General features: G+C 39.1%; 1 protein-coding gene and 1 long non-coding RNA gene across 5 annotated transcripts; one reads left to right on the plus strand and one right to left on the minus strand.

Annotated features, from left to right (window-relative positions):
• Positions 1-411: 411 nt before the first annotated feature.
• On the plus strand, positions 412-22,668 carry LOC118469499 (uncharacterized). Of its 2 annotated transcripts, none has more exons than XR_008600412.1 (6): positions 412-1,031; positions 15,911-16,060; positions 16,139-18,409; positions 18,494-18,714; positions 21,112-21,270; positions 22,191-22,668. It is a non-coding gene; the product is annotated as an uncharacterized LOC118469499 (long non-coding RNA). The 2 variants fall into 2 exon arrangements; XR_004846389.2 differs by lacking the exon at positions 412-1,031 and adding an exon at positions 8,269-8,404.
• Positions 4,919-18,812, minus strand: LOC111587681 (inositol monophosphatase 1). 3 transcript variants are annotated; one of them, XM_023297745.3, is made up of 9 exons: positions 18,791-18,812; positions 12,875-12,988; positions 11,659-11,792; positions 10,515-10,619; positions 10,216-10,261; positions 9,907-10,015; positions 9,641-9,749; positions 8,207-8,358; positions 4,919-6,478 (listed from the first exon to the last, which is right to left on the minus strand). In XM_023297745.3, the coding sequence occupies exons 2-9, from the start codon at positions 12,935-12,937 to the stop codon at positions 6,363-6,365; spliced, it is 834 nt and encodes a 277-aa protein (XP_023153513.1). In that variant the 5' UTR covers positions 12,938-12,988; positions 18,791-18,812; the 3' UTR covers positions 4,919-6,362. The 3 variants fall into 3 exon arrangements, with proteins under 3 accessions (XP_023153513.1, XP_023153511.1, XP_023153512.1); XM_023297743.3 differs by lacking the exon at positions 18,791-18,812 and adding an exon at positions 13,264-13,372; XM_023297744.3 differs by lacking the exon at positions 18,791-18,812 and adding an exon at positions 13,328-13,355.
• Positions 22,669-23,971: the final 1,303 nt, after the last annotated feature.

Below are 23,971 nucleotides of genomic sequence, written 5' to 3' on the forward strand. Positions count from 1 at the left end.
CAAGCTACTTCTGGTGGAACCCTGACAGTTGTCTTACAGGAAGTCGCACCTTGCTGCAAGACAGATTGTTCAATTAGTGGTAAATGCTGCATGTCTCAAGAAAATTATGTTGCATCTCCTTCTTCCTCATGAGCTCAAAGAGACATATGGCGCATTTAAATGATCAAAGATGGGGTACAGATAAACAAAGGCAATGACATTTGACTCTGGTGAAGTATATGTGAACTTCTTTTAGACCAAACAGATACACAACAAAAATATGCGTTAGCTTCTACGTTGTCTGGCACCTCTGATAAAAAAGCAGAACCATGCTGTTGTTGTTCAGGGCTGGTTCAGACATGATGTTCATCACAGCCACACCTTGCATAACTCAGATCTCTATGGTGAAATAGACTAAACACGTTTCTGCTGCCTGCTGTTGCATTAGTAATGACAGGAAAGCGAAATTACGTCCGAGACTCTTGAAGCTGGTTAGTCATCTGGTATCAATTTCAAAATGGCAACAGCTTTGTTAAAGAAAAATAAAGCTGGCAGACTCATCTTCCTTGTATAAAAGTTACGGATTATTTGTTAGCAATCCTGACACACAAGCTGCTGCAGCTAAAACAAACAGAGCTCCGTTCAACAGATCAGAATAGGATATCATGAAGGGGGGGATTTTGTTGAAAGTTTAGTTTGACTGGGATCAGCAGGAGAGCGGTTGTCACCCTGCCGTCCCCGTTGTGCACTAAATATAAGACGCTCAGAGATGTTGGGAGACATGCGGAGGGAAGTGAGAGGACAAGCAAAACAAATACATCAGTCCTGCTGTCTCCCTGGCAGGTCCGTTATGAATAATTTATCCGGAATGACGGATGTTTTGGATGTTTGGCTCTCTGGAATCACAGCTGTAACTGAGGACTGCCATGATGGCGGAGCTGCTGAAGGTCAATGGCGCACCCTGAAAGATGAGGCTTTGTCTCGTCGCTGCGGCCTGTCTGAAGGTCTTGATGCAGGCTTTACTCAGGCACAATGGCACTTTGAGCTCAATAGTAAGTACTTTTTTTTCCTGCTTTTAGACTGCATATGAAAAATATCGCAATTGTTACGTCACATACTGGTTTGTGGACTGAAGCCATGAGTTCTTTCATCTTGCTCTTTTGAAACCGACAAGTGACGAGTGGATGTGACTGAGCACTCAAGGACACTGTGCACACATATGGTAGTGAGCCGTCAATCACTTAATAGCCACGTCCTAAAATATACCCTGCTTTATGGTCTATTTTGCTCTAAATGGCATCATAATTCACTAAATGAACATTGTGCTGTATTGACGGAGACTTGAAAGTAGCAATTGGGACCATAAACTCATTTGGAAAATGTTTACCGAGGCAACAAATGAGTGGAGAAGTAGAATAATTTTGTCATAGGCTTCCAATGTGAGTCGCTTCCTGCTGGCCTATGGAGAGAGTGCAAGTTTAAAGTTCCTTTTTTACACACAATCTATGGTTGTTCACTAACTGAAATGGCCAGAAAGTATCAAAATTGCAGTCACTAATAGAGCTGGTCAACTTCTCTGCATGCTAAGAAAAGATGCTACAGCGGTTCCTCTCATTTCTCCTTGAGCATTGGACACACTGGTCCATCCTTTATGAAAGTAAAGGAGATAATGCCGTCTTACAATTCTTTGTGACAGTAACAATGTAGTGTAACAGTGTAACAATGCGCCATCCACAGACGATCCATGTCAACAACATCTGCCATAACATCATTATTAAGGTAAGTGTAGGTGCAGTCAACTTATCTTTCCACCAAGGTTGTTATTTCCTTTGTCCTGTCCTGAATTATCCCTCACGTGTTTTCTTGACCTCGTGGCAGTTTCCACCAAGGGCAATGAAATGTGTTTCAGAAAAGAGACAAGATGGAACTTTTTGACTATAGGACCATAACCTGCATGCTAACATGCCCACAGTTAATATTGTATAGACTATTCAAGGGAAAATCAAGATTTGTACCTTATAAATGTGTCTTTATGGTGTTTTGCATATCCTGGAAGACATATTATGAAATAAATAAGCAGCCAATACAATTGAGGAGTGTTTCCACCTTGACACTGCAATGAACTGACAACAGTGGATTCAAATAGGAAGGTTTTCATACATAACCAGTGTAAGGAACCAGTCCTTTGTCCTTGAGTGTTGGGGCTTTCTGTATCATTATTTTTCTACAGATTCTTCTGGTTTGTCGTTGGAATACATATGGCAGAATTTATCCAATATTATGCCATTTTGTAGCGTAGTTTTACAGTTTTTGAACAGATGAATAGGTGACGAGCAGTGGGGTGGGTGTGGAAAGAGGTGAGTATTTCATGGATCTACATAGTCTAGACGTAGCAATGTTCTAGAATTACATCTAAGTGATTTGAAGACATGATGGGATTATTTTCATGCAAAAAAAGATACTTCTAAATATGTAACTTTGATAGACCAAGAGGATTTTTTAGGAGTTTCATCAATGAACATTGAGGGACTTAAGCGATAAACAGAATGTACAGCTGAGGCTAAAAGCAAAGTCATTTGTTTTGAAGGTTTTTGGTCAACTTGAAAGAGCGAAAATGAACCTATTGAAGAAATTAAACATTTTATTCTATGCTGATACAACTAAGGAGATCACCAAAGTACTTTCAACTCATCCTGTAGAGATTTGAATGTAATGTGCCACACCTCATGGCAATTCACTGAAGCAACTGTAAAGCATTTTACTCAATATGTTGATGGTGCAACATGTAGGAAATGCAGAGATCCCCAAAGGCGACACACTTAATCCTCTGGCAGCTATAAATGTCCGTACCTTACGTCATAGCAATCTATTCAATACTTGTTAAGATATTTCAGCCTGCACTAAAGAGGTAGAGCAATCAAACAGCAAAACAATCCTAAAGAGGCAAATGAAAAAAACCTATCAAAAATTTGCCATTTAAATCCTGGGTTTCATACTCTGTGTTTAGTCTGCTTTACTGTATTACCAAAATTTGAGAATCTGTTCATCAGCAGCTTTGCATACTGGCATATCTGGGTTCTAGTTCAAAAGGTAGTAATGTTAAAGCTGAAGTGGTGCAACTGCAAGCAGGAGCAGAACTGAATGTTTTCGGACTCCAACTTTTTTCTATATATAGTAGGCAGGTCGGTAGTGAATGCTTGGGTGTGGGGTCACTGTACAGATGAAACTATAAGACATAATGATGGATGACTCACACTTTAAGATTTTTTTTTTGTAACTTGTCAACTCAACCCTTCCTTGGAATCATTAATGGCTTGCTGTGAACTGATGAGAAAAGGGCTATGAATGAATGACTCACAAATCTTGAGTCACCAAAGTCAAAATCTGCATTATTCTTCATGAGTGGAACAGAATTTGTTGGCCAGTAGGGAGGCTGCCTCCAATTTCCCCTCTGTACAGCAGAGCTGTAGGAAGCTTGAGGCCTATGGTTTATATTGCAGCAAGTGGGAATTGCTCCTGATGGAGGGCTGCAGGGTGTCTGCTAACAACCTGCCATTAATCCTACAGGGATCTGCTAAGTGGACTTACATTGCATGTTCTATCATCCAAACAAATGCAGCTGAAAGTGCTTCAGTTACTCAAACCGTATATTCAACAGTAGAAGCTAACTGAACATGACAACATGTACAGCAGAGGCTGATGGGAATGTCGTTTGGTATTTGGTTAAAGTATTAGACAGGCTAAGAAACAGAGCCGATGCTGGCACCATGAATGTCTGTACGAAACGACATGGCAATCCAGACAAAGTCTAGCTGTCACCAAAATCATCAGAATTATTTGTCTGGGAACAGTGGCTCTTGTTATTTTGTGGACATTTATAGCATAGATGCTGACATATTTTACAGGATGAGGAAAAACTTTAGTCTGCTGGTTGCGCTACAAGAGAAATAGGGAATTCAACCAAAGCGGCAACATTTTGTGCCAAAAAAATGCAAAATAAAAATGATTGAAACTAAGAAAAGCCAGAAACTCCAAACAAAGGCCAAAGTAAAGTTGTTCAAACTGTCCAACTCTCCAATCTCTGGGGGCCCATTTTTGGTAAAGAGCAGGAAAATACAGCCTCTGCAGTTTTTTAAAGAACAATGGTTGGCACTTCCTTACTGGCAGCCAGAACATAGACTGTAGTAGAAGTATGAGGGCATGGTTGGCTGTGCCGTTAATAACCCTGTTAAAAAAAATATTACAAGAACATTTAAAATGCAAAAATGCAGCGAATTGGCACAGCTGTTGGTGCAAAGGTTTCGACTCCAGAAATCATCTCCAATACTTAAACACGTCTGCAGCCTCCTACTGCAGACAAGCTTGCACCATTGACTAACCATTTGTTAGTCATCAGCAAACACAAGTTGAAAAAAGTGGTCCATGGAGAGCAAAACTCTGGACTATTTCATAGAGCAGATCAGGCCAGGGGGCAGTCCAGCGCTCCGCATGTGCAGTATCTGCAGCGCGGACCGAAAGGGCAGGGGAAATGCAGCGGACAATTTTACATGGTGTAATGGCTGTGAATGCTTTTATCTCTCTACTAAATCACAACGCTAGCAGTGGGGTTTTTTTCTCTCCCCGTGTTTTACGGAGTGTCAGAGGCCTGTTTACTGTTTATTGGGTTTCCTGTTTGCAGCAATAGGCATTTCTTGCTCATCCTTCTACTTTATAGATTTATCATTTTTTCTACGTCAAAGCAAATACCGACATTTATGCCCTGAACACATCGCAGATTCAGGCTGCTGTTGAGATGTCCCTGAGACGTTTAGGAGCCTTTCTTTAAATTGAATACAGAGGAGACTCCATTTACCACAATAGCTGCACATAACAACCACTAGGCTGGCAATCAGTTTTTGTTCTGTTCAAGAATATTTGAATGAGGTAGTACAAGACGGTATGCACCAGATTGATAGATTTTAATGTGTATTCATGTTTTATAGTTTATTCTCATAGTTCACAGAGGGACAAGTCAAGACACTGAACTCCCATATGGGTACTGAAATGTCCTCTGTTGCCAAGGTATTCTGCAGATATCCTTGCCAATTATTGTCTTCCGTTTACAACATGTGCACGCATGCCGACGCCAGTCTCTGCAGGGCTTCAACTGCATGATTTGATCAGTTTCAAAAAGAGGTTGAGTAAGAGATATTTATGGTGTTTTTTTTTATTTGCGGTCTTCATTACATACTTACAAAAACACAAAACAAGCACACTCAACACACGTTTGAAGCTGGAGCGTGGGACTTTTTATATTCCAAAGGAGGGGCTAGGCAAATCTCTGTGTTTTGTGCTGGGTACTGGAGTTTTAAACCCGGTGTCTATGGGGACACTCTTGGCAATGATCGGTTTGCAAGAGTCGAAGAAGGGAGCAACTGTAGCGATGAAGATGGATGAGGTGACAGCAGCTAAGAGTACAGTGGAGCTTATGGCAAGGGGGGAAAAAAAACGCAGAAAGCATCCAAGAAAGGTTTAAGATGCTGGAGTTAAAAAAGAAAGCCAGCACTACAGTGTAAAAACAAATGGACTGATCATGAAGACAAACGCAGACTACAATCGGTGTGAAGAAGAAAATGGACTAAAGGCGGACATGGATGTTGTCTTACCACTTGGATGGTTTGTAAAATATTTTAAGTGTGCAGTGTAGCTTTAACATTTATATAATGAGCTCATGTCAGTATTTGTGTGTTCTCACTGCCAAAAGGGGGAGACAAAAGTTCCACACTTCAGATTTCAGTGCATTTCACTTAGTTTTTGCTAAAGAAGCTGTTCTATAATACAGTACTTCTATGTACACTGCAACTGGTGTACATATACTTGCTTTAAGTATAGTGCAAACTAGTCATGACACTGAAATTCAAGAATTTACCAAATGTATAAGCACGTGTTTAAAACATGTAACTAAACAATAAAAAATTCCAAATGGAAAAGCAAGATTATTGGTCAAAACTTGCACACTGTGACTCTAAAGTAGCTTTCATGATGCTATGTTGAGGTATTTAATCTGTGATGTTCCTTTATCATGTTCTGGCTGCATCATTCACATCAATAAATATAAATAATACGAAATGGCTAAAAGCAACACCGTAAACACAAGTGTAATAAGTACTTCATCTCATTAGTTGCAAATACAGTAGAATCTTTGAATGGATAAGTGCTGGAATACAACAGTGACGTACAAAGAAAGCAGAAAGAAGGCTGAAAGTCTAAGCTGTGATTGTTTAACACTCACATGTTCCTCAGAGGTAAGTTGTATTATTTTGGTTCTTAAGGCAAAGATGAACTTGAGACCTGTTACATAGGAAACAGCTGAGTGTGTTTATGTGACTTAAATTGGCTGAAGTTTACTCAGTGTCGTCCCTGCCAACCTGAAACTCTGTTATCTCTTTGGCGATGCGTTCTGCTATCACCCTGCTGCTGGCCACGATGAGCCTGCGAGACATCAGATCAAATGGTCCACCTGGTTAAAAGAGAAAAATAAAACTGAGCATCAGACGGTTTTTTTTCCTCTCATGTTGTACGTGTTTAAATTATTAACTGGTTACTTACAAACTCTAAGCAGTGCATGCTTAAAATAAGTATGTTAGGTGCCCCAAATGTAGTTCTCCTAAAGTTGAAACTATTTCTCTATTTGCTGATCAACAGATGACTATTTTGACTATTGAATTAGACATTAAAATGCCAAACAATATCTTGTACCATCTTCTACAATGTGAAAATTTGTGTTTCAGCTGTTTTTTGGAGAAAATAAGCAGTTAGGAAACAAAAAGGAAAAAAAAATGATACAGGATCAGTTGGTTAAGAAAAATAATCAAGTATTTTGATAATTGAGTCTTCGTTTCAGTCAGTTTTCAAGCAAAAAATGTGGGGAAAAAATGATAATTTGATATTTGCAAAATTTAGTGTTTCAAAAGAGAATAGTTGTTAGTTTTTGTAATGTATCATTGCATATGGAATATTTGATGAATTTTGGGGCTCATGGTCAAAAAATTACATGAAGCTCAGCTATTTTTTTGGCATTTTTTTGTATTTTACAGAACAAACAATTGATTAAAACTTAAATTCTTCAGCGCTCTTACTTTTTTAAGAAGAAACTTCCTCTGCTTATAGTAATGCACTTTTAATTTGGGAGGTTTATAAAGTCTATTTTTTTGCTCTGAATTAAATTTTAAGGTGGCTTAAATCTGGCAAAAATCTGTGATTTTGCAGTTAAACCACAGAAAAGATCTAAATGTGGCATTTGGATGGTAGTTTCATCTCAGTGTTGTCAATATGAATTGACAATATCACATATCAGGTCATGTATGGATGGATATATTACTTAGATTGAAGGTAAAAAGCATCTACACCAAAAAAAGTATTACCCAAGACAGATACTGGCCTTAATGTACTTGTTGCACATTAAAAACTGTAAATGTGAGTGGAAATCATGCCTCCATTAAACAGACTTGGTGCATCACCAAATAAAAACAAGTAGAATGAAGCTAGTGCAAAGAGGAAAAATGTTAGATTCTGCTCTGGATAAAAGTAGATTGTGAAGGCTGATGTCCTTTTCTCATTTTCTAATATCCCACTAAATAGGATCAGATTTTTGAGGAGAGCTCATTAGTGAGTTATGACCTTCAGTCTTTGTCCACATAAAGCAAACTGGTGGACACAGATGAAGGTACCTCATAAATCTGCTCCACCGACTACATGAACTCTGCCACGGCTCTTTAAGTAAAGTCTGCATGAATCAAGGGTGTGTTTACTCTTTTAATAGCACTGCAATTGCTAAAAGTGCATGTTTGACTAGACAAACACGAGAGCTTCCTTTGCATACTAAATGTCAGGACAGCTGTTATGTCAGCAGCACTGTGTGGCCCGAATTTAAGATCAAAACTCTCTGTCGCTAGTACAAAGACAGTAATTGCCCTTTCCTCATCTGACTGAGTTTCACAGGCATTTATGAGGCAAAACAAGGATAAAACCCAATAACAAGAAGGACTGCTAACAATAAATAATTCATAAACAGTAACTTCTGTTGTGTCCTCGCTGAAAGAACAGCAGCCCATTCTCGCTGCGTTGTTCTGTAAAGCAATCTCCTACAGCAATCCTTCCTCTTTTCATTTCATCCAGTGACTCAGCAGCCTTTGAAAAGTTTAACTGAAGTGTTGTTTGAAGAGCTCACGGCTTCTCAGCGACTCACCTGAAATGTCCATGATTACTCCGCCGGCCTCGGTAACAACCGCTGCCCCTCCGGCCATGTCCCAGCAGTGGATGCCCATGTGGTAGTAGGCATCAGCCGAGCCGCACGCTACCAGACACATATTGACAGCTGCACTGCCCGGGGAGCGGATTCTGTGGATGGAAATGGGATGTTTGCTTCCAACTTCCAGATGCTTTGGTGAGAGTTCAGTAAGATTTTCACGAGATTGAACCTCATCTGGGATATTATTTCGATGTTTTTTAGCGGTCAATTGATTCTGTAATAGCGGTTTTGACTGTGGAGCGTCAGAGAGCGATATTTCCATGTTGGATTCAAATTGTCTTGTTGCCGTTTCTATATTTATACTCTCCTACAGTGGAAGGACAGCTACGGGGTGGCTGTTATTATAAAAGAGCCACAGGAAACAGAATGTTCTGGTCACAGAGGTCAGCACTGACCACATTCATCTATCAAAAAAAGTCTAGAAAACACGAAAATGGTCATTTTCAGCATTTTACACAATTTTGTAAAGGCAGTAATGGAACAAGTAGCTGCAGCCACAGTGAGCTTTGCCTTGTTATTATGAGGGAAAATACATGCTAGTGGTCAACCAAAGAAAATCTTGGTCGACTCAAATCAATTGATTTCTCACTGAGGGGAAAAAAATCAGCACTTTATCTCACAATTTACTAAAATATAGTAATATACTATGCACTGACTTCATGCTATCTGCTGGCCTTTTTTAGCCTAAAAGAATAATAAATAAACCTAAACAGCTGGTATTTGCAGCATATTAAATCATTTTAATGTTATTTTAGCTGCCCATATTCATATGATTTCTGAAAATAGAACTATATCACCTGCTGATCCCAACAGAAGAAATACTGAGAAGCTAGCCTGCTGTTTTTCATCGCTTTGCCACGTTGAGCTGTGACTTTGCAAAGTTTACACTCGACTTTTTGCCCATCTGTCTGAACAAAATGCAGCTGCGGGATGATTGCTTTGACACGGTGTCAATGAGTTTGGAGTTGTGTCAGAGTAAATTTAAGGTTAAAAAGGTAAATAAATAAATAAATAAGTAAACAAGTTAGAGCTAGCAGTCTCTGTTAATTTGCATGAGTTCAAAGATGCCAAATGCAGGAGTGTTCACAAGTAGTCTGTTGATCGAAAAATAACAAAAATAGTCTATTAATCCTCTAAGGCAGTGCTTCCCTGCAACAGAAATTGTGCCACCAATGAGAATTTGGTCAGGTAAGAGCATATCAACAAACCAACTAGTCAACATTAGGACTGCAGCTGTAACTTCATGAATAAAATGATTCACCAGTTGTTCTTTTGTCGTGTTTCTGACAAAGCAGCGGCTCGCAGAGTGTTTGCTGTAGTATTAAACTACTAGTAAGGTATGTAAGGACTGAAGCTTAAGCACATATTTACCCATGTACAGGGATGGTGAGGATGGTCCTGATGTTGGCCAGCATTGTTTTGAACTGCTCAGGATCTTTCTTGAAGCCCATTTCTGTCAGCACCAGACACTGGCTGATATCTTGGAGGGAAACAAAAAACAAATGAAAATGACCATTCATCAAACAGAAAATTCAGAATTACTGTGAGTTCTTGTTCCAAGCAAAGAATCTTGGCTCCACCTGGTGGATTTCTCTATAACTGCAGCTCTGAAGCGTAGAGACATTACTAATATTTACCTTCTTGTCCAGACACTTTGATGGGAGATCCGTTGCAGAAAGCTCCCTTTCCTTTCCGTGCCGTGTACATTTTGTCCTCAATGCAGCTGTAGACGATCCCAAACTCTATCTGAGGACAAGAAGCAGCACAGAAAACAGCAGTAATTATTGAGGTGTGGGCTAAAAATAGAACAGCAGCTGTATAAAAAGGAGAACTTCACTACTTCACTGTACTGCTCTGTGTAAATTCACCGGGGTATTGGGCTGCTATCATGTTAATGTTTATATAATCAAGATATCACAGTATGATTAGTGTAGAATAAATCCTACCTCTTTCTTCACTGTGAAGCCGATTGATACCGAGACAAACGGGAACCTGCCCAAAAGAAATTTACAATATAAAACATCCAGTTAAAGAACTCCCTCTAGATTTAGGCTCAGAGGAACTAATTCCCATTATCAGTTCAGTTTCATCTGGGTTGTCTAATTATCCCTGACAGAGAGGACAATCCACGAGAGAACCTAATTAAAAGATAAAAATAGTGAAGGAGTGACAGAGATAAAGCAAATCTGGAGCGGTATCGGGCTTCTCAAGGGCTCTTACAGTATTTAATCTCAGGCGGTAGTACCTGTGGACAAAGTTGGTGGTGCCGTCGATAGGGTCGATGATCCAGGTGGGGTTGTCGGTTAGAACACTGGGGGCGCCTGCTGCTACCGACTCCTCACCTATGAAGCTTCAAAACAAAAGAGGAAAAAGATAAAATCAACAAATGGCAGCCTTCTGATTTGCTGAAGAAACTGTGGAAATCAAAATGCAAACCATAAGCATATTTTCTGGAATTGTTCTGTTATTGAAGTACACAGTGGCCAATAATACATATTCAGATGTGGAATACAATTAGACAGGAAGACTATTTTATGGCTGTATACCTCAAGACTGGTTAAAAACGGATAAATATTTATTAAATGTATTGTTGGTGGCAGCTAAAAAGACGATCATGAAAAACTGGCTATTATGAGGGAGCCCGAAATTGAACGAGTGGATGGACATTACAATGAATATTTATAAAATAGAAAAGTTAACAGTTCTTTGTCAGTTTCCCACTGGGAAAAATGGGTCAACCATGCAGCATCTCTACGTGTCCACTAGATCCGGCAATTTCCCACATCCCATTCATTGCCTATGTGAAATGCACCGTGTTGCATACTGGTCCGGTTGCGGTGCATTTCGAGCTGCGATCCGATGCGCCTCCCCAGAGCGGGCCGCAGCTCATTTGCATAAAGTAGACTCAACTTCTAATTTATGCAAATTATTGTGGACGTTTACATTCTGCATTTGCACATTTGCACATGTGGACTACAATAACTTGAGAGTTTTTACATTATATTTTGAGGACTTTCAAAAATAAATAAACCAAAAAATTTAGAATTCTTATTTTTTTTAGCAGCAGTTAGATCTTAAGATTACAGGGAAAGAAAACACTTAAAATTTAAATTAGCTTAACATTTATAGGCACTACATTAGCAGCTGTTTTTTAATTTTGTGGATGCTGCATCAGTTTTGCTAACACCAACTGTCCTTCCCAAAGTAAAGATCAAAACAAAGCTATGAAGATGTTTGATTCATCCCAAACTATTATGCACACTGCCAAAAAAAAAAAGCAAACTGAAACAAATAAGTAAGACAAAACAAAGTACCGAATAACATAAAACACTTAAAAACAAACCAAAACAGTATGAAAACAGGGACTGCATTCGTGTGAGATCCAGTACCTGTGTGTGGGATACTTTTCCTTGATGGAAGATATAATGAGCTGCTCCACTTTCTGGTCCGTCTCGGTCACCAGGTCAACCGGTGAGCTCTTCTGCATAACGGCGATGTCTCTCTGGAGCGCCTCACGGATCATCTGGCAGAGACACAGCGAGGCGAGAATCTTTGGATGACTGACTACATCTGCTGCTTTAATTAGCGTAACATGTTATATTGTTGGCAGCGATGGGCCACATACGCCAAGGTGTCCTGGCTCCAAAACCCAAATATCCTCATAAGTCGTCTCTGTTGTGTCTAGATAACAGTGCTGTTCACAGGCTGAAGCAGGGGATGAAATTTATAATTCCTTCCATTGTCAATTATCTGTTGATTAGTTTCTCTATTAATTAGTTGTTTTGTTTACATAATGTCTGAAAATGTCTTGCTTTGTTCACAACAGAAAGATATCAAATTTATGTTCAAAAAGGAGTAAAGAAAGCAGAAAATATTCAAATTCAAGAAGTTGGAATCAAAGACTTTTGATTGCAATTTCTTAAAAACTACTCAAACTAATTAGCTGACCATCAAAACAGTTGACAGTCAATTAAGTGTTGCAGTTGTGGATGAAAGCACCTTCAAGCACATATAGTATTGTCAAATACGATAAAGACAAATTAATCTACTCTCAGAAAGAGAAATAACCTTTTCAAGAAAACAAATTTCAAGTCAAGTCTGGCTTTCCCCCGAGTGAAATTATGGTGGCATTCAGTACATGCATTGATTTTATATATAGTCTTGATGAATGTTCTTTTGCATGTTTTATTTGTTGTTTTGGGCATGCTTTCATCTATGTCAAACAGCTATTATACCTGAAACACACATTCCTGAGTGTCTCTAGATTATTTTCTGACCTTGACAAAACTTTTAAATTTGTTTTTTTTTTTTTTTTTAAATTAACACTCATCTATATATTAGGTAATTTATTAGATATGCACCATCTGGAAACTCTTCCACAACAGGTTTCATGAGGAATATTATTGTGATAAATAGCCAAACTCTCTCCTTTGTTTCTCAGGTTTTATGTCATTTAGTGATATGCTGTATGACAACATTACATCTATGTTCTTTAATGTGATTATGTGCAAGCTCCTCTTTTGTGCCACTCTGAGCAAGGCTTCCTGGCACTTACAATAAAGTGAGTGTCTTCTTCATTTTTCAGCTTTAAGTGCGTTCTCTTACCTCCCCAGCCTTCTTAGTGACCTCCACACAATGATCCATGCACTCCTGCCACGGGTCACTCATGTTGATGTGGAAGATGAGCAGATATATTCACAAAATACGGACTGAAGAGACCTGCAGGAAGAAGCACGACTGTCCTGATTCAAAGTATCATCCAGCTCGCTTTGCAATAACTCTTACAGATCCAAGCCAGTGAACTGATGACTGAAAACAAGCTAGGCTGAATAATTATGAGAGAAAATCAGTTAGTAGCATAAATTAGCTTCCCACGTTAGCTATTAGCATTTACAGGGGGGCGACATGGATACAAACGCGGTGAGCTTAATGACAATAACGGTTACTAACACAGCAATAACGGTTTTACCAGACAGCTACATAATGGCTTTTACCTGCGCTGTTAAAAATAGATAAAGTACTAAACAGTCCCAATGAGCTAAAGCTAATTCCACCCACCTCCGGACTCACTGGTTTCTCAGTGATGACTTTTAGCCACTAGTGGGTGGGACTAACGGAATCGCTCACTCTCATTGGTCAATAAGTGCCAGGAAATACAACTCTTCTCTCTCATTGGCTACAGGGTTGTCATGTGTCTTTAAAGAAACCAATAAACTCCCTCCAAGAGAGGAAGGAGTCGAGTTTAATTTAGTTATACTAAAACTTTTCCTAGTCCTAAATGGAAAAAGAGACTTCAAAAATAGGTATTTCTGCAAGTGGGACTTTTTATATCTCACTTATGAATGTTAGGTTTATAAATAAGTCGGTACGTCTTTCCAGGCAACTGACACAGCCGTGCATTAAATCTCTACCCGTCTAAAACTGTTTAAATTCACTTAAATTTAAGGTGATAGTCTTTTTCCACGAGCACTAAGAGAACGTGCTAAATGAACATAATTTTTAGGGAAAACAGGAAAACAATTGATATGTATCAGTTGTTTTACTGTGATAAGGTGTTAAATGGCAGTTTGTTTAACAATAATAAATTTAAGTTATGGCTGATGTGTAGTTTATTTCTGAATTTGTATTAGTGTACTGTGTGCATATGTGCATGTGGAAGGAAAAACGTAAATACAGTGACAAGAAACTGTAAATCTCCTGGAGTACCTGTTTTTTTAATTAATTGTTATTAATTAAACTGTGATCTAATCTTCATTCTATACAAACACAATTTGCTTAACACAATAACACACCGACTATAATATTTGGTGTTGGTTTTGAACACACTGGTTACATATCCATGTTGCTGGTGAACAAAGGAAGCAAATGCTTAGATTTAACCCTAGATTTTCACTAACTTTACTTTCTAAGCGCTTATCGTGGTTATTATAAGGGTTCACCATGCATGTTTTATCATTTTCTTTTTTCAGAACAGTCTAAACCATCCAGATCTTTCACAATTTCATATTATAATACATGCAGATTTTTTTTAACATAAGCCTTTATGTACAGAAAAAAAAACTCCTAATGAAATAGTTATGTTTCTCACCATAAAATGCATTCAGTAGAGAAATCTTTTCATAATTGTGTAGGGGGAGATAATAGGAGACTGTATGAACTAGAAATTACAACAGAAATCATGTTTTAATAAATGAATGACTCCTCCAAATAGCCCCTTAGTGTTGTACCTGTGGATATATGTGTTGTAAATTCAAAGATATTTTTCTCGCCAGCACTTAATCGGACAGACAAACCACTTGCATTGTTGGAAAGGTCCAATTGTGCTGTTTCATTTGATAGACACTACACAGCACTGCAATAAATACATTTAGTACAATTCAACCAAGATAAAGAGATGTGGATTTGGACTCAACATGCCCTCATCATGCCTTTTTGGGCAGCAAAAAGCTCAGACTGGAGTTTCTGGTGGCTTTGGATCAGACTTGCACTATGTTCAGAAGGGAATTTTGGACTGTTCTTCTTCACTGAGATGCTCCAGCTCAGAAATGTTCTCATGGATTTCTGGTTTGAACGGCTCTCTAGAAGTGTCTGGGCTGCTCCAAAGGGCAGATTTTCTCTCCTTGAAGTCATTCTGCAGCAGATTTACTTTGATGTTAAAGGGCATTTTGTCTACTGAGCTGACATTATCTTGCAAGAAAAACCTTCCTCTTGTCGATGGGAAGCTCTCCACAACCTAGACCATGATGCTGCCACCACCAGGCTTCACCACTGGGATTAAGTTTTCATGTTGGTGTGTGTGGTATCCTCTTTTATACCTCACATAATGCTGCCATCAAACAGTTCAATTCTTAATTTTGTTACTTCACGAAATGCTTTCCTTGTCGTGTTGTGGAGCATTAAGGTCCTCTTTGTCAAACTTCCAGCTGGTTCTACTGTACTCCATGTGACCATCCACCATGATTTTCATACTGTTCTCTCCAGGGCAGTCTTTAAACCGTTAGCTGTTCCCTGGGCTTCTTCTTTTTTCTTTTTTTTTTACCTCATTGAGGATTCTACATTGTGTCTTCTGAGCTGCACTTCAATGGAGAGTACCAAATCCTTTTATGCACAGTTCGTTCGACTGTGGACCGATGAATATCTAAACTCTTTCAGATTACTTTGCAGCTCCTTCCAGCTTTATGCAAATCAACTATTACTAATTGGAAATATCCAGAGATGTTCTTTTTCTTGGCATGCTTCACATCAGCAGATGATTTGAATGCGGCTGTAACCTCCAGTCATCTGTCACTGACTGGGCTCTTGGTTTGCCAACTCATGACTCCAAATAGCTGTTTTTCTGAAGCTTTTAGCGCTGTGGATATTTACATGATGTATTCAGCATGGGCAAACACAACACAATCACTTGTGTGTTATTAGTTCAGACAGATTGTTCATAACTGACTTAGATGAAGGGCTAACAGACTTACACATAAGTGAAGAAAAAGGAGTTCAAAGGGTTCACATACTTTTTCAGGCCACTATAAATACAATTTTAAATCCAAATAAAGTAAATGAAACTGAGAAGGCATACAAATCAGTCAAAAAAAATCTGTTTGCTTTTCATTCAAACTCTGTCTTTTTTTTTTCTTCTTTTCAAATCAGGAAAGATTTCTCTCCAGGCCCAGACAGAGTTCTTTCTGAACTCAGCTTGTCTGAAGACTTCAATGAAGCCTCATATCAGGTCCCATCCACCTCGACTACTGGGAGGCTGTGCAGCCAGAGCCTGGACAGATGCTGCAAAAACAACGTTCAGTGAGCATCTTTATCCTGTTGTATAACTGTAGGACTACGCTACACTTTCTCGTCTGATATAATAATTTACTTCTTCAGATTTTGTGTGGAGTTCGGTGGTTAGCACCGTCGTCTTGCAGCTGGAAGATCCTCAGTTCACGTCTCGGCCTGGGCCTGGGATCTTTCTGCATGGAGTCTGCATGTTATTCCTGTGCATATGTGGGCTTTCTCTGGGGTCCCCGGCTTCCGCCCACAGTCCAAAAACATGCTGAGGTTAACTGGTGATTCTAAATTGTCAGTAGGTGTGAATGTGAGTGTGCTTGTTTGTCTCTATGTGTAGCCCTGCGATAGACTGGTGATCTTTCCAGGGTGTCTCCTGCCCTCACCCTAAATCAGCTGGCATAGAGCCCCCACCTCCAATGAGGATTAAGCAGTGTATAGATAATGGATAGATGGAGATTTCATGTGCAGAATCTTAACAACACAACAGTGTAAGGGTTTCCCACTATTGTGCATTGTCCAAGTTAGATGATTTTTTTGATCAAATCACAAAACTGTACCACATTTGCATTAATTAGATTATGTAATAAGTTGAAATTGTTTAAAAATTGGTTGTCATAGTAACGTAACACACTCCCCAGCTGGTGAAAGGTTAAAAAAATTATGTTGTCTCAACATACAACACAGCTCGTGATGAAGTTGAGCCAATTTGACTTTTTTTGTTGTTTTTGCATTCATTTTTTGTCAATAGTTACCATTTAGCAGTATTAATCTGCAAATCTGCAGAGTAACATCATGAAAATAACATGATTTTCCTTAACACCAATGTAAATTCACCAATGAGCCACAACATTAAAACCAACTGCTTAACATTGTGTAGGTTTAAGATCTTTTTAGTGGATTATACAGGTCAAAACAACATCTGCATGAACAGCAGTTTATTGCATTATAACAAGAAAATCAGTGTAAATCACTTTGCCAGTCAGTAGTTTTGTTGCTGTGGCATATCATTCTATAACACATATTACCTCTACTTTACACGTTCTTTATGGAGTTTTAAACAATTCCTTGTTATCAGTATCGAATTTATGGTAAGAAATGTGTACATGGAGGGACACCATGCTGAAAATCATTTTAAAGGGTTGCCTTGTTTTACAAACTGCTGTTGCACATATTAATCAACACAAAAAGCCTCTTTAGGCCAAGAGATGGCAGCAGCAACATTGTAAGTGATTAGACATAGCTATGGTGGCTGCTTCTTCCTCAAATATGATGTTGTGTGGATTTTTTTACTGCTGCAGGCAGTTTAGAGTGTTGTAATTGACACTAAATGATCCATGTCAGAACTTGTTCCCACTGACCTATAAAGCTTGAGATGCATATTCTTTTATGTGTAATTACTCATATTAAGATCTTATATAAAACCCCAACACTAATGAGGTGGTTTTGGTTGTTTTAGCTGAGAATATTTGCTACTTATAACCTTGCAAATGTGATTACCTGTTTATTTTGGCTTTGTTTTTGGAGGCTGGTCTCATAAAACACTTTAAGGAGTGCTCATGTGAGGCCTGAGTAACTCGTGAGTGGATATACGTCATTATTTTGTGCTAGTTTCAGCCATAAACAAAAGAACCGAAGATGCTTGAGAGGAAAACTTTAGATGACAGTGCAACACAGATCAAATGTGACTGGAGTGTTGTCCTCAGTGGCACTCGAGCTCCACACAGGCTTCCTTCTTTCAGCCAGTAAATCACTCAACAGTCAGCTTATTGGTTTCTCTCTACCTCAGAGTAAACTCCAGAGGAGGACAATTAATCGCAAAATCGTACTTCTCCAATGAAGGAAGGGGAAATTGCATCAAAATTGACGCTGAGAATCGGCTTCTTGAGTAATTGCAGGATAACGTCTGTATGCATGCAAACGACTTTTCCAGCTTCTCAGTGTGAAATATTACACAAACTGCTCTAAACACAACAGAACTTGTTTGTTAGTTTGACATCGTTGCCATGAAGGTTGAACTAATGACTTAGGTGTTTGTAATGCTGTATAAATGTACTAAAAAGTTGGCTTTTTGGAAGCATATCCAAAGCAAACTTCACTCCTCTTCATGTGTCTATTGAAATTGATTGGGTTATTGTATTTATAAAGTGGTTGTCAGGCTGGCTGCTGCCAGGCCTAGTTAGTGCTCTCCCCCTCCCCTCTCCATTCTCTTTCCTTTTAGGGCAGCCCAGCAGCGCAGAAGAAGCAACAGGTGTTCCCTATCTGCCACAATTAGCCAGCTCATGAACAGGTGCAACCAATCAAGCTTCACCCAGTCTGCAATATAACCAGACGCCACCCAGCTCTCGGTGCCGGATCGGGACACAGCTCGTAATAGTTCACAGCCTGAATTGCCAGCCATTCTGTTTGTTGCTCTACAAACCTGTTAACCACCGTTGTCCTCCTTTGTTCCAGTTCCGGACCCACCTGTTCCTGCCGTTCTGCCGTCAACACTGGACCCTGGTTATCACCTCAGAGAAAAGGAAACACTCACCTGAGCTGACTGCCTCCTTCTGGCGTCCTTCTCCACTCACCTGTTGCTGCTTCGCGCCATCCACCACCTGGCCCAAGGCACGCTGCTCCAAACCTTGGCTGCCACCGCTGTGAACCAGTTCTGAGCATTCCTACTATAATTCGTGAGTTTGTAGTCCAGTCATAGTTATAGCTCTCGTTAAGAGCACCGTATTTTGAGAAGACTTCTTTTGTAGTTACCTCTCGCTATTCTCGTAGAAATAGCCTCGTGTCTTGTTTTAGTATTCCTGAGATTGGCCTTTCTCGCCTAGGTGTTGCCCACCGCGAGTTAGTTGTTTAGTCTTGTTATAGTACCTCCCGGCCCCTAGGTGCTGCTGTAAGATCCAGAGCCTTTTGCTCCCTATTTCCATTTCCTGTTGAAGTCCTAGTTTCCGCTTGTAGTCCTAAAACCTTTGTAAATAAAATCTGTGTTGCATTCAAGACCGTCTGTTCATTTCCTGCACTTGAGCCACCCTGAACTTCGTAACAGTGGTTTAACAGGCATGAGATGCTTAAATGTGGCATAACAGGTAGGAATGTTTGGATCTTTATTGTTGATGTCTCTTTCTAGGCATTAATTAAACCCCTAAAAATTCATCTCCATGTATCAAAACACATACTTTTGAATTTTTTTTTTTTAAAAGATCCATCCTTTAAATTGGCAGTATCGATTGTTTAAGTTTGTTACATATAAAAACCTGGAAGTCTGAATCTGTGGTTTTGAGACTGTCATTAGTACACTGCAGTTCCAAGGCAGAAATGTGTCTTCCAGCCTATAAAAGGAAAAACACCAATGCACATGTTGGCAAGATAAAAAGCTTGATTTTTACTGCCTGGGTCTTTTCCTAGAAGTTTCCGAGAGTATTGGCACATTTGAGTCATTGTTGAATTTAGCGTTTGCTCTCCAAAGCTGGCACCCACATCTCTCACCTAAAGGTCTGTAGTAAGTTTTGTGCTTTGTTCAGCTTCCTTTTCTGTTGAGGTGTATGTTCAGCTGCTTAACCTCAGAGCATTTTTTTTTTTCTGGTCGATAAGCTCAGGCAGTCCTGTGGAGACACTCTGTTCTCCTGTGCAGAGTGCTAATAACATCATTAGCTTTAAAAACACCAGGGCACAGTCTCATCTGTGAGACACGACTGTCTTACAGATTTAACCTCAAATGTCCTTTTTCTGAGAAATTCCAAATCATCATTTTCTTTAAGCAGCTAATGAGATGCCTGGCAACAGCGAGGCATACATTAAGTTCTCCAACTCAGAGCACATTATACTGCCTTGTTTCTTACAAGGCAGGCTAATGAGAATCACAAATCTTCTACTCCTTACATTCACTGAGCCACAACATTAAAACCACCTGCCTAACACTGCGTTGGTCCCCCTTATGTCATCAAAAATGCTCTGAACCCTCTAAGCTGTGCGCAATTCCGCACTGCTGACACGATATCCGCGCACAGAAAATCTGAGCTGCGCACCAAAAAAAAAAATCCAACCTAAATTGTAAATAAAATAAACACGTAACAATTCATTCTGTGCTATTTTTCAGTGTGAGTCAGTGAGTGACCGATGACTGGCTGTTGCAGCCAATGATGCGATTCACATACGTATTTACCATAGACTGTATATAATGGTATTTACGCAGCTAATCAACGTCATTGACAGGCGTCCTTATGTGCAGCCATCGTTGTTGTCATAGATATGAATGAGTAGATAGGACACGCCCCTTTGAGCTACGTGCTACTGCGAGGCTAAGCTAGTGGGGGCAAAGTTTCAGTGCATTCCGTTGATGTAAACAGCGTGAAAACGTAAACAACAAGTATGCCGGCTCACTGTGCTGCATATAATTACACACTACGTCGTACGATTGAGACAAGGAAACTTGGAATGACTTTTCATACGTAAGAATAGTTTTTGGCTCTTTTTTCATTATGAAATCTCGTTGAGAGCTTCCAGTTTATGAGAGCTAACTAGTTAGCCACTAGCAAAACGCTAAGGCGAGCTAGCAGCTTGACAACCAAATATTAGACGATTAATAGTAGCTGTAGTATAGTTGTACAAGCAGTAGTAGTAATACTAAAAGTACAAGCAGCAGTAGTAGTATAAACAGCTGTTAGAGTCGTAGAAGTAGTATCAGCATTTGTAATAGTATTACAAGTTGTAGTAGCAGTGCCAGTATCAGCAGCAGAAGTTAGCGAACCGCCACTATTACTAGTAGTAGTCGCATTGCTATTACTACCACCAATACTACCAATAGTAGTTATAAAGCCTAACTCATGTATATCCAGATTACCATCTATGTTCTTCCTCCAAACCCATTTTATGATTGGGATTACAGGCAGTTCTTTAGGACTGCTCTCAAATAATTGAAATGTTACTAAACAAGGTTATACTTATCAAATTAAATATCTCTGGTCTCCAGTATATTGGCAAATTCGGTTCTTTGTACTTAATTTATTAGCATGATTTCTTTTTAATATGTTGTGTACAGACTTAATTACTTTTCTGTCTACTTTTCTTACTCCATGTAGGTTTCCCAGAGACTATGGGTTGAGGAGGAATTGGAAGTTTGTCGGCTTAGACCTGGTGTTATTCCATCAGTGTTAAACTTCCCGGCTCATCTTGGAAGAGTATGTGCCAGAAAGACCACGACCAAGCAGCCTTGAGATCTTAGGCAGCGTCTCCCTGAGGTGGGTGTCGACGGTGTTCACAGTCAGGTCTGTGGTAATCCCGTCAAAAAACAAAAAAATCTAGATTATAAATGAACATGTAACCAAAGCACTCTGTGTATAATGCCATAGTATAGGATGTAGTTCAGAAAATGTCAAAGTATAGTATGCTTTTCTCAAGAATAACATAGTATGGCCTGTAGTTCATAGTACAGCATGTTGGCAAGAAAAAAAAAAACATAGATTATTATGTGGTTCAAAAAGCGCATAATGATAGGATGTTGCCTAAAATTGTCATGTATGATATGTGGTTCAAAAAATGTCATAGTGCAGTATATTGTCTAAATAGTATGTAATTCAAGAAAAAATCAGAGTATAATATGTCATCTAAAAAATGCCATAGAATAATAATTTCATTGCACAAGTAAAAGTATAGTAACTTTTAAAACTGTTCGAATTCTTATATGTTGCTAAAAAAAAAAACAAGAACAAAAAAAAGTCACAGTGATATGTCAATTAAAAAAGCCTATAGTATAGCGTGTCGCCCAACAAACATCATAGTATAGCATGTCGCTCTAAAAACGTCACAGTATAGCCTTTAGTCCACAGCTGTCAGTAGGTGAGGAGCAACACCAAAACAGTCCAAACGCTGGTTTCCAGAGGGTTAGACGAGAATTTATTTGAAAGAGGAAGTTTACAACAACACAACATGTGAGGGGGTTAAAAACAAATGGGTGTTAGTGAAATAAAAATAAACAGAACTAAAAGTGAACTTCATGTTGACATTGATGGGCATTCCAACCAGGAACAAAGTAAAAGATAATCAATACGAAAAAAAAACTCTTCGTGTTCACCTCTTAAAACCCAAAAACACACCGCAGTAGCACCCTAAACTAAAACTACCAATGGGTTCCCTGTTTTCCTTTCTGAACAATTCAAAGGTCCCTCTCTATCTCCCCACACATCCACCAACCACTGGAACACATCTCCAAAGTTCTGCTGGACCAGCTCAGCTTCCCCTCAGAAGAAGTGCCGCCACCTGCCAGATGAAAGAGCCTTTTGAGAGGCAGCTGACATCGTGATTGGACTGTACTTTGGTCTGTTCCAATCCAGCTTCAGCTCCAGAGACGGCAGGCGGGACGAGTCAACGGAGGCCGGGTGGACGAAGGCATGCAGCTGAGTACAATCCAGAAAACAACAGAGGAGGAGTGCAGCTGCCCAGAGCCAGAACAACCAGAGTAGCATTGTGTGTCTCTTAGAAAACATCATAGTATAGCCTTTGGTATGAAAAAACGCCATCATATACATCGTATATTGTACAAATAACAAGTCAAAGGAAAGAGACTGACTGATTTACTGATTATCAGTATATTATTTTTTACTGATTTACGGTAATAAATACATTTAAAAATGGTGCTACTTTGGCTCTGAACCTTTATCTACCTGTGGTCGCTCTGTCTTCTGGAGTGATTTGATTGGTTATACGTCACGAATAAAACTCCTTTAACTTAACATCTGTAAACAAAACAAAAACGTATCAACAAAGTTTTCTGTTAGAGTTTGTGTTCTTCTAAGTTTAACTCAAGATTTTAAATACTTTCATTTACTGCCAATGAACATCTACTCCAAATGTCTCACTAATAATCATTATCAGCCTTAAAAACCCACAAAACACCCCTCTATACTCGACCACACTTAGTACAGTCCGGTTCCCCCTTCTATAAATCTACTTGGAATCTTCCACTTCCTGTTTGTCAAAGTGGCCTTCTACCTGGACAGGTTTTGTTGGAGCTCATGCAACAAACATTTTGGGTAACTGCATTTTAATATGGATGGATGACACTGAATTAGAGTCTGTTTTAATGAGACTGAGTTAAGATTGTAGCTCTGTCATTAAATAGTAAATTATTTCTCAGAATTCACAGAGAAAAGTCTGAAATGTTTGCTAGGTTAGCGTCCCACATGTTCTTTGGCTCAGCTAAAGCTAACTCTCTCCAACTTCTGGATCTCTTGAGTTGATTGTTGTTAAAATATCTTGCTAGAGGTGCTGAAGCTCAGAAAGTCTGAGATGTTTGTTCAAAATAAGCTCATTCTCAAGTCTTATCTGAACTGTCCTCGTTTGTTTTAACTTTCCCTAAACTTAGGAGTTAATGACAGAGCAGCACATCCAGACTCAGTCTCATTTATGTAGAGATTAAACTTCAATGTCATTCATTGATGTTAAAGTGCAGTTTTTCAAATGTTTGTTGCACATGCTCCCGACCAAACCAGTTCAGGTGGAAGACAATGTGAAGAGAAAGCTCCAGAGGATGAATATCACACATTTACGTTGGAAATAAATGTCCTTTAATTAGACATTGTCATGCAAAAGTTGGATTTCCCTTTAATGATATTCAAATCTTTGTTGAGTGCTTTGTCGATGTTGGTTTCTAAATGTTTTTTGACACTCGGCCCCAAAGATTAAAACCTACGCCTCACAAGCTGCAACAATTCACACATTATCAACTATCTTTCTGACTAAACTAAGATAAAAAGTGAAAAACTGTCTGATTCCTGCATCATGAATGTAAATCTTTTTGGTTTTTATGACAGTAAACTGAATATATTTGGGCTTGACATTTTATAAACCAAAACAAGAAGTGAATTACTGGAGAAAACAATCAACAGATTAATGGACAAAGAAAATGTGTTTTCCAACATATATGGCTGAATTACTCCAACA

Source organism: Amphiprion ocellaris, chromosome 22 (genome assembly GCF_022539595.1).
Source record: "Amphiprion ocellaris isolate individual 3 ecotype Okinawa chromosome 22, ASM2253959v1, whole genome shotgun sequence".
In the NCBI taxonomy this organism is placed as follows: Eukaryota; Metazoa; Chordata; class Actinopteri; family Pomacentridae; genus Amphiprion; species Amphiprion ocellaris.